This window comes from Ursus maritimus, unplaced genomic scaffold (assembly GCF_017311325.1).
Source record: "Ursus maritimus isolate PB19 unplaced genomic scaffold, ASM1731132v1 scaffold_7, whole genome shotgun sequence".
Taxonomy (NCBI): domain Eukaryota; kingdom Metazoa; phylum Chordata; class Mammalia; order Carnivora; family Ursidae; genus Ursus; species Ursus maritimus.
Window position 1 is genome coordinate 2,796,941 of NW_024426885.1, and position 11,529 is coordinate 2,808,469.

The 11,529-nt window shown below is 45.7% G+C and overlaps 1 protein-coding gene across 2 annotated transcripts in view; it reads right to left on the reverse strand.

Annotated features, from left to right (window-relative positions):
• GLRX3 (glutaredoxin 3) overlaps window positions 1-8,664 on the reverse strand; it is a 32,228-nt gene extending 23,564 nt beyond the window's left edge. For both annotated transcript variants that reach the window (XM_040624332.1, XM_040624331.1), the window contains exons 1-2: window positions 8,532-8,664; window positions 2,101-2,209 (exon numbers count right to left, since the gene is read on the reverse strand). In XM_040624332.1, coding sequence (XP_040480266.1) covers window positions 2,101-2,209; window positions 8,532-8,620 — 198 coding nt within the window. In that variant the 5' untranslated portion in view covers window positions 8,621-8,664. The remainder of the gene's footprint in view (window positions 1-2,100; window positions 2,210-8,531) is intronic.
• Between the last annotated feature and the right edge of the window lie 2,865 nt (window positions 8,665-11,529).

Genomic DNA, 11,529 nt, shown 5'->3' on the forward strand with positions numbered 1-11,529 from the left:
TACACTAGATGGTTCAAAAAGCTCTCATTAACAAAAGAAAGCTCTCTTTAAATGAAATGCATCCTCTCTTACTAGGGCATGCCAACAGATCTCTCAAATATTTTACTGATTTGCCCACCATTAAATTACCTACCTTACAAACTCCATGCAAATTATCTTTGCCATTTAAAAGAAACACTATTGCGGCACCTGGGTGACTCAGCCACTTAAGCGTCTGACTCTTGGTTTCAGCTCAGGTCATGATCTCAGGGTCGTGAGATCAAGCCCCACATCAGTCTCCATGCTCAGTGCACAGTCTGCTTGAGATTTTGAGATTCTTTCTCCTTCCCTCTCTCTCCCCCTTACAATGTTCCTCCATTCGCATGCTCTCTCTCTAAAATAAATAAAATCTTTAAAAAAAAAAAGAAAAGAAAAAGAAAAGAAAAACTACTCCACCAAGTGAATTTCCAGAAAGTAACGCCTCCTGGGAGAACTACCCACCTCGTGCTGTCAGCCTTCCCACGAACAGCAGGTGCACTCAGGTTCAGGTATCCCCGACAGATAAGGACTTCCCAACCCCTGGCTTGCGCAGACACTTAAGCACTTGAACAACTTAAAATCTCACTGCCAAGTGTGCTACCAATGTGAGAAGTAATTCTATAGTCACTTTAAATAAATCATTCAGATGGCAGCTAAGAACAATGTGTTACCTAAACCAGTAACATTATACACATAAAAGCAGACATGCAACAATTACCATCATCTTGATTAATCTTATGATTGAAATGTTTAATCATTCATTTCACTGGTAATCATTATCTTTTATCACTGACGAAACATGCAGTTTTAATGTCTCCTTCTATTATTTATATTGGACATTTTAGGGTTACACTCTAAGGTTACATTACACATTTCATTAGAATTTTAAATAAGTCCTTAAATTTTAAAAAGCTAACTATTACATCTATATTTGCTCTATCTTCATAAAAAAAACACTGAAAGGATTCATGCAAAATTAATATAAGCAGTCCCTTCTTTACAGGGTGGGATACCAGGGCTGGCAGGGAAGGTGTGGGGAGCATTCTCACTGTACACCTTTTACACTGTTCTGATTTTGAGACATCTAACTGCAGTACCTATTCAAAGCACACTTACCTGTATAGAAATTGCCTGAAAATTACATCACCTATTACACAGATCAATTAGCCTGTCAGAATTCTGTTTTCAGTTTGCATAAAAAGTGCACAATACAGAAGATATCACTTTTAGCGCCATATATGGGTAGATTTGCCAACATGTGCTGTGAACTCACTAATTCTGGTTTTAAAAAATAAGGATTTGGTACTTTGTATTTCTTTAAATCCTAAGGATTCAAGCTTTTGAATACAGGGTGTGCCTCCCTTCCCAAAAATTCATTTCTAAGAATCTTGACTCTTATTTGGGCTTTGGTGCCTCGACCAAGACTAAGTCTTCAATGACAGCATTAAATGTATTAAACCAAGTGAGCTAATCTACAGCTTCAACTATCACCTTCCTAGCACATGCCCACAAAAAAGACAAACTAGGAATACAGAGTGGGCAAAGCTGGGTAGAAACAAGGCAGGGCAGGGAGAAGCTGGATTCCTTTCTCCTCTGTTTCCTAAACAGGTCAGAAAAGCTTTCAGTTTCTCCTGTAGGTCTGCATTCTACCCGGTCCCAGACAGCTACTTCTTCCTGTTCCCCTGGTTCCTAGCAGCCTCCCCACCCCCTTCCTTCACTCGCTTTCCACACCACACCTTGCTCTTCAATGAAGCAAGCTTTGTTAATATTTTTACTATATTCAAACCACGATGATCCACAGTGAATGATCTAGTTGCTTCTGCTAGCAAACATCCCCACTGTCCATCCAGCAATTTACTGGTTCTGTCCTCCCACCGCACACGTGTTAGGAAAAGCGTGGTGACTGTCACAGTACTTGGTACTTGAGAAATGCAAAACAATTTTAAGATTTTTAAGAATAATCTACTGCAAAAATAACAAACACTAACAACAATTATAAACGTGTAATTCCACACCCCTCCTCCCTTATGTTAATAAAATGCAGTCTGTCTCATAAAAGAAGTGACACCAAAAATATAATACCTTCACAAACGAAACTTGAGGCTGTTCTTTGGCTAATTCTGCCATCACGTCGTTCATCTGAGCACACTGTGGAGCCCATGGCGCCCAAAAATGGACCACAAGGAGGGACCTGAAAATCAACAAAATGCAATGTTTTAAAGTTACAGTATCTTTAGAAATAAGGAAATACTGACATAGATTAAAGTCTATTACCAAAACAACCTTTATAAGAACTGCCTGAATTGTTTTTCTACTGCTAGAATTCCATCGTATTAAACACAGACTGAAATGTCAGGCTTGCAAGGTCTTGATAATCTTTTGGATGAATTTTCACATTAATGATATTTCTTGAGTGAAGACTTAGCTCATATGAAGTGGTTCTAAATATTCATCCATCTCAACTAATAGTCATATAAATCAATTATGTTTTCAGACCCTTAGGAAAGGTGGAACCTAGATTTCTGCAGCCAAGACACAACGTCTGCGACAAACGGCTGCGGACACATAGTTCCTACGCAGTATTTCCTTGTTAAGCACAGTACTGTGATGCCGGGGTCTAACTATGACCACAGGAACAGGAATAAAATGTTGAAAATGGAAGGCACGCAGGCAGAAAACAAGGGAAAAAATGGAACTGATTTTCACAAAGACAGGCTTTTTTTATATTCTACCACAAAGATTTTCTAAAAATTGATGGTATGAACAGACAGAACAGTGGATTAATAAATTACTAAGTTCTTAGGCATCTTAGTGTGTACTTATCAACTATTTTCACATAAAATGGTCTTGGCTAAGATATCTTTTAAGTCTATCCTCATATTGAACTGAAAAACCCTTCTATAGGATTCTAAGTACAAATTATAACCATCCCGAACCAAAAAAAAAATCTGAAAAATAAGGAAGAAAACACATTGAAAAATATGTTACACAGAGAAAGTAACTAAGAACAACTAACCTGTGGGCAAGGAAAGGAGTGGCAAACTGTAAAACCAGGGAAACAGTACAGCTGAGAGAACCATGAGCCTCCCACCCAGTGCCGGCAAGCAGAAGCAAAGGGAGGTACTGGGGGACTTCGGAGGTAGGAGGGGCAGGATTTGGGGGCGCCTGGGTGGCGCAGTGTTAGGCGTCTGCCTTCGGCTCAGGGCGTGATCCCAGCGTTCTGGGATCGAACCCCACATCAGGCTCCTCCCCTGGGAGCCTGCTTCTTCCTCTCCCACTCCCCCTGCTGTGTTCCCTCTCTCGCCGGCTGTCTATGTCAAATTAATAAATAAAATCTTTTTTTAAAAAGTTAATTAATTAATTAATTTTTTTAAAAAAGGAGGGGCAGGATTTGGTGACCTTGGTAGCACAGTAGAGCTGACTCCAAGTTTTCTGGCTCAGTGACTGATGACTAGTGATGGCATGAGCCACACATCATGTATAGAAGCTGCTAACCTGAGGGGAAAGGAAGTCTGTGGGGGCAGCGGGGGGATGCCTGTTAGTGATGGTCTGGAGCTCAGGAAAGAAGTGTGTGTTTCATCTACAGATAGATTTGGGAATCAAGAAATACAACTGGCACCATGGTCTTCTACGCTAGAGGATAAAAGACAGAGGTCAGAGCCTCTGGGCTCATCGACAGTTAAGTTAGGACAGATGGAGGAAAAGGAACTCAGGCAGTAGACCAGAAAATGGAGCCTAAAAGGCACAGCAAGGTTAAAGGGCCTTCCAGAAGTCAAGAGAAGGATGTCAAGAAAGAAGTGACAACCATCCAATGCAGCTGGACGGGCCCCAACAACACTGCAGGGCAGAAGAAGCACAAGTCAGACTGCAGCATGTGGGGATTGAACCTAAGATGAGGCTGTAAGGTGCTAGAAATCTACACTTGAAGAGATCTGGCTGTAGACAAGAGAGTCCCTAGGCAGAGGGAAAGGATCAGGGATTTGCTTTTTTTTTTAATACAAGAAAATCTCCATGTTTGTTTCATAGGGGGTAGTGCAAGTGGAGAGGGAAAAGATGAAGACACAAGAGAGGCTGAGGATGCAAGGTCTTCAGGGGCAGCAGGAGAGGGGAAATCTAAGAGCAGAGAATTCACCATGAGGGAGGGACAGACTCCTCTGGCTCAGGAGTGAAGGAATCAAGAATGGGTAAAGCTACAAATAAATGTCAGATGTTGGGGGAGGGAAGAATAGAAGGAGAGTGGGGGAGAGGCTCCTGGAAGTCCAGTTTTCCCAGGCAGGAAGCAAGGTCATTTACTGAAACAAAGGAAAATGGAGGCCTGCAGTCACAGACAGCAGTGAGGAAGAAGGGAGAGCTGCCCAGGAGCACAGAAGAGGAAAGCAGGAAAGACCCACCTAAGGCTAGAAAAAACACATTGTTGGGTCCCTAATCAATGGGTTCTCACTGGTGTCCAGCAGAACTCAGAAGCTTCAGTGTGTGGGTAGGTGGGCCTCAGGGTCTATGGCAGATCTCAGGGTCTATGCTGTGTCCCTCTCCTCCTGGGCACACAGCCTGACAACGCTGCTCAGTCATCCCTGCAGCTGTCTGGGGCCCTGGAGCTGAGCTCTGGCCAGTAAGCCTCTGCAGAGGATGCTGGGGAGGCCCCAAGGCCTATGGGTCCCACAAAAGGACCTGCACAAGAATGTTCACAGCAGGGGCACCTGGTTAGTTCAATCGGCTCAGGTCATGATCCTGGAGTCCCAGGATCGAGTCCCGCATCAGGCTCTCTGCTCAGAGGGCAGTCTGCTTCTCCCTCTCACCCTCCCCCTGCTCATGCTCTCTCTCTCTCTCTCTCTCAAATAAATAAATAAATAAATAAGAATGTTCACAGCAGCCTTGGACACAACGGCCAAAAACCGGAAATAACCCAAATGTCCACAAATTGGAGAAACTGTTGTAGATTTATACAACAGAATACTACCCAGCAATAAAAAGGAACCAGCTACAGATGCACACAACAACCTGAATCTTGAAAACATGATGAGAAAAACAACCCAGACTTATAAGACCATGAGCTATGTAACTCCATTTACATAAAGTACCAAGAACAGGCAAAACTAACTATAGTGACAGAGAGTGGGTTGGTGGCGGGGATTACAGGAAAGGAGCTAAAGAACATTCTGGGGCTCTATATTGTTTTGAATGGTGGTTACTTGTGTATGTACAACTGTCAAAATTCATCACACCTAGCTATTAAGATCTGTGCATTTTATTATGGTATGTAAGTAATGCCTCATTTTTTTAAAAAGCTGGGATACCACTTCTAACTAAATTGAAAAAAGATTTTTTAAATAATATTCCATGATAAAAAAAAAAAAGATGGAAGGAGCCAAGCATTTCCATATTCTACTGGTAAAAATTAAACTGGAACCTTTCAGAAATTTCTTACATACCATCAAGTATCTATCCTAAAGAAGTAATTAAAGACACAGAGATTTATGTATATGAATACTTTCCCATTATCTTACATAGCAAATAACAGGAAAAATCAATTCTTCAACAACACTATAGCTTTTTTTAATGGTCCTATAATAAAATATTTTCAAGCCATTAAAAATCATATTTCAAAGAATTTTAATGACATGGAAAAATGCTCACAATATGAATACATTTTTTAAAATTTAAATGTTACCGAATTTTATAACAGTATGAACTGACCTATAAAAAAAAAACACCTGAAACTAATATACTATTGTGTATCAATTATACTCTAATAGTTAAAAAAAAAAAAAAAGGAAAAAAGGTATACCCATACAACTTAAATTGCATTACTACCAACATGGTTTTGAAGAGTAATTTAAATCTTAATTTAAATGTGCAATCTTAACTTCTATACTGTAAAACAGCAGTAACTGGGGGCGCCTGGGTGGCTCAGTCAGTTAAGTGTCTGTCTTTGGCTCAGGTCATGATCCCAGAGTCCTGGATGGAGCACCACATTGGGCTCCCAGCCCAGAGGGAAGCCTGCTTCTCCCTCTCCCTCAGCCTGCTGCTCCCCCTGCTTGTGCTCTCAAGCACTCTGTCAAATAAATAATATATTTTTAAAATATTTTTTAAAAATAAAAAATACAATAGAAATAACTAATACCCTGAGATATTGGGAAGATCAAACAAAAATATAAAAATATTTGAAAACATAAAAGCATGACATTAATATTAATAGTGATTTCACATTATCCACAATAACCTTCTACTTGGATGCTCAACTTTCTAATTAAGTATGCACCACCTAGTAACATAAGGATATAAACCTAAAACAAATATAAATGCTGCCACCCTCTTAGTTTACATGTAAGAATACTCTCTGCATGAAGTAAACCAACGTGCATGGTGCACCGTTTGAAGGAAAACGTTAAGGACCAGGGTCAAATCCCAACTAACATGATTTTAGGCAATGTAATGAACATCGGTTGTATGTCAGCAAAATAATTAGTGCTCAACAAATAGCTGTTTCTCTATTATTACTAGGTGTTCTGCTCCTGCAGTTACTTATCTGCAGATAACAGCAGCTACCATTTATTAAATACTATCATATACTAGACTCTTAAGTATTTTACAAATGGGTAAAACCTCGATTCCTCTGTAAATGGGTATTAATATCCCCAATGTATAGACCAGCTGAGGTTTCAGTGATATACAAACACTTGAGATGATTTAAGCAAAGCAAATTTTTGTAAGATTTTACCCATTTATTTGAGAGAGAGAAAGAGAGAGAGAGAGAGAGAGAAGGAGAGCACGAGCACAAGTGGGGGAGGCAGAGGGAGAAGCAGACTCCCTGTTGAGCAGGGAGCCTGACATGGGGCTTGATCCCAGGACCCCGGTACCATGACCTGAGCAGAAATGCAGACATTTAACCGACTGAGCCACCCAGAGCCCCGAAAAAATTTCAATTCACATAAAATCCTAAAACTGAGAAGTGATATTTAGGAAGTAGATTTTTAAATGATTATGGTAACAAGTACTGTTCACTACTTTTAAATGCTTCCATTTTCACAAAAATCGGCAGAGATTTATTCCTTCCAACATGCCATCCATCATTTCCAGGTGCCTGTTTCAACTAATCACTATGGAAAAGGTATGCTGTTTTCTGGATCACTTCGAGTACAAACCACTGGCAAGAATACATCCAAATCATATGAACTGTGTTATCTCAAGGATTTTTATGATAAGAAATCAAACATAAAAACCAAAATGTGCAACACATGAGGCAAAACAGTCTTTCAGGTGAGAGTAAGTTCAAATATTTAGAAGGGCAGGTGCACACAAGCCTTTGAAGAGTCCACCTCCGGCGCCGTCCCTACTTGGGCTGCCTGTACGGAAGGTCTGGATGAATCACAACCCACCCTCCATCAATGCGTTAGTCATTTCCCTTTTTTTCCCCCTAAACAATTGCCCAAGTAAACCTGAAATGTCAAACGGGCTGTTCTGGTTAACACCTTTAATTCTGTCACCTCCATAAAGCATACCAACCAAAAGTAAGGAGGTACTTGTCGCCCTGCTCCGTTTCCAACACAGACAACTAACTTTCCGTCCCACTTGCTCTCCCAAGCAGAGTACTACCTGCCTCCACTTCAAATTCGGTGGGCAAAATGCCACTGACTGTAGTCCACAAGCATGCCCTGCCTGTGAACGCCACGCAGGCACTCAGTTCCGCACTGAAAATACTAAGGGGCAGCGTTCCTGCACGCGAGGCCAGGTCGCAGGGCACCCGCATCACCTCATTTACCCCCACCACCCAACCCGGACGGAGCCACGACTCTAATCCTCTTCACCTCTGGGGAAACTGAGGCCCGGTTCTGAAACTTGCCCAGGGGTTCCGAGGCTAGTTAGAGGCAGGGTTGGGGGCTGCCTCGCAGGTAATCGAACCCTGGAGCTCCCAGCTGGTCCTCGGAGGGCTCCCGGCCCGGCAGCCTCCTGGTCTCCGTGCCTGCCCCCGGTCTCCTTTCCAAGGCGGCCCGAGGGCTAGAAGCACGTGTGCCAAACCAGAGCGGACCCCCGCCGAGCCAGCTCCCGACACGGGAGATCCTCGCGCGCGGCGGCAGGTAAGCTGCACAGTATGAGCACCGCCGGACTCCCCGGGCGCCACGAACGCTCGGCGCCAACCGGGCACAGTCGCCCCAGCAGCTAGGCCTTCCTGAACCTCCGGCTGCTGACAAAGCGGGCCGGGGCCGGGCCTGGGTCGCCGGCGGGCGGGGTCTGCGCGCCCCCACCCCCGGCCCCGGGGCTGAGTCACCGCGTCGCCGGAGGCCCGGGGGGCCGCCAGGCCGGGCGGCGGGGCGGGGCCGAACCAGGGTCGCCCCCGCTGCTCTTCCGGAGCCGGGGGGCCGGGCTCGGGAGCCGGGGACCCCGCCAGTCCGCCGCCCCACCAGGCCCCGCTGGCCAGGCGCGAAGGAGGCCGGCCACCCGCTGCCGCCGCCGCCGCCCGAGAGGCCGCCCCCCGCGCGAGTCCCCTCAGCCCTGCCTCCCGCCGCCCCGCTCACCTGGCTCTGAGGCGCAGCAGCTCCTCAAACTGCTGGGCTGAGCCGACCTCCACCACAGCCGCTGCCGCCTCGGCCGCCCCCGCCGCCATGCTGCCGCTGCCAGACAGGAGCAATCGAGCGCGGGCGGCCGGAGGGGGCGGGGCCTCCGGGCGGCTGCGCGCGGAAGCCCCGCCCCGGTCCCCGCCCCGAGCCTGCGCCAGCCAAGAGCTCGGAATCGGGGCGGGGCTTCCGGGGGAGGGCCCGCGCGCTGCGCCCGCGCGCTGGGCCCGCGTACTCCTGGCTATGGCCCTGGGCTCCGCACCTTCCCGGGGCTCTGCACCCTCTCCGCAGCTCCTACAGCAGCTGGGAGAAGGGTGTACGCCCGTGGGGCTGAGTGTAGGTGAAGTCACGAGGTCTGGACGTTCAACAAGATGACATTTTAACCTAAAATGAAATTCAGTAAACGGTGGGATGTTACTGAAAATAGGAAGTCATTATTTAAAGTGCAGTAAGAGCCACGAGGAACTGTTTTGTATCCTAACCGTGGTGACATATGCAAACCTAAATATAAAATTGCACTGAACAAAATACACACACACGGAGAAATGAATTCAAGTAACACTGGGGAATCCGAAGAAGAGGGGCGGAGGGCGTGAATGTAAACATCCTGGTTGTGGTTTTGCACTATGGCTTTGCGAGATGTCATCTTTGGGGAAGAATGTACACAGGATCTCTCTGTATTATTCCTTACAACTGCACGTGGCATGAAATTATTTTAAAATGTAAAAAAAAGTTGTTTTTTTTCAATAAATAAAACCTAGAGATTACTATGCAAAAATGCAATAGAAGGTGGGGGGAACCGCACGTCGCATAACGGGATGTATATATTCCGATGGCCATTTTATTTTTTTTTTTAAGATTTTATTTATTTATTTGACAGAGATAGAGACAGCCAGCGAGAGAGGGAACACAAGCAGGGGGAGTGGGAGAGGAAGAAGCAGGCTCATAGCGGAAGAGCCCGATGTGGGGCTAGATCCCATAACGCCGGGATCACACCCTGAGCCAAAGGCAGACGCTTACGACTGAGTCACCCAGGAGCCCCCCTATGGCCATTTTGAACGGAATTACAGGTAAATAAAATAGCATAACTATACATAGCTGAATGTAGCATAGAAATAAAGTCTTCAGAAGGATATGCCCCAGTGTTAGGAGAGCTTGCCTCCAGAAAAGAGGAGAGTCAAAGGGAGGACCTTCCCTTTTTATGTCTGTACTTCTTAGTATCATTTGCATTTTTCCAAAGAACATGGACTGGCTTTGTAATTTAAAAAATAATGAAATTGTAATGCACTAGGGAAATGTGCTATAGTGATTCTTTTTCAAAAAGCAGCAGTAATGAGTCCCTCTAATGTGGCTGTTTTAAAAACCCTGATTTTTCCTTTAAGTGAAATTTGCTGAGAGCAGCACACACCAGCTACAGGGCACCTCTCTACTTTCAAAAAAGAATGTTAGGGAAACTAACAGATTACATTTCCACTTCTGCCTCCTGCTCTCTCTGCAGCTCTCATTATTGACATTAACAGGCCTAATGGTTAGAAGCTGACCTCTGAGCTTTAAAATGCTCTGACTTTGGCAACAAGAACCACTTCACTGGGCCCTGTGCCCAAGCAGTATTTGGCTATTGCATCTGAGTTACAGGTCTGTACACATATATGTGTGCATGCGGTGTTTTCAGCCTTCCAAAGCCTTCAACACATGTCTGTGTTTATCACTCAACGCTTCATCCAGCTGCTGATGTAAAAACATCACTTCCTACCTACATGTAATAGCTAAGGAAACTCCCAGGCCGACGGCAGGGAAGGGGCAGCATCAAGACTCGCCCTAGGCTTTCTGTTACCACCTCAAGCCCATCTGGTGCCCCACCACTGCACCCCATCCCAACCAGGTGCTGTTAATAACCTGTCCTCTCTAAGCATGTTATGCCCAAAGGGATAAAAACTCCTCATTATCATATTAAACTGGTTTGGCCTGTTACAGAGTACTCTGGACTTGGCTTTCCCATAGGCCCCGTTAGTGCTGAAAAGCTCAAAGACACAGGAAAGCAAGCTTTGGGGGCTGCTTTTGGCCAATGTCCCCAATGTGTGTTCATCCCGGGCACTGACCTTCTGCTGACCCCATATGAAAGCATTATGTAGCCATGTCCTATTCCCTGGGGGCGTCCCCTTTGGGAACCCAGTGACATTTTATTTTATTTTTTTTAAGATTTTATTTATTTGACAGAGGGAGAGAGACAGCGGGACAGGGAACACAAGCAGGGGGAGTGGGAGAGGGTGAAGCAGGCTTCCTGCTGAGCAGGGAGCCCAGTGCGGGGCTGGATCCCAGGATTCCAGGATCATGACCTGAGCCGAAGGCAGGCGCTTCACGGACTGAGCCACCCAGGCGCCCCACCCAGTGACATTTTGCCTGAAGTGTCCCCTGGGCAGGGACCTCTCCTGGGCTTCCAGAACCTGCTCAGTCAGGAACCAGGAACAGCTCTCCCAGAATAGCAGGGCAGCCCTGAAACGGACGTTAGGTTTCCCCAAGGGTTCTTGTGTGACACCTCAGGGACCTGGAACATGGGGACCGGGAAGCTTGGGTTCTGGGCCGTGAAGATTGAAATCCTGGCCTGGGAGAGACAAAGCTCCCCGACAGAGCTGCAGGGGGCCTTCCTGGCAGCAAAGCAGGTCCACCGATGTCAGTGAATTGACCCCATTTTAAAGAAGGGTGTGTGAGAGAAAGAGATGGAGGTGTGATTGTTTTTCCAGGTAATCACAGCTAACATTTACTTCTCCTAAATGGGCAAAGAAATATTTTAGCCATGCATGTTTAATGATGCATCATTCCTTCCAAGGGCCGAGTGTCACTCCCTGGCCAGGCACAGGGCTGAGAGCTAGGCAAACACCAACGAGCCACGAAGGACAGGAGTACCTGGACACTACAGAGGAGGAGAGGGAATGAAACCCCCACCTGGTGGGGGGTTTGT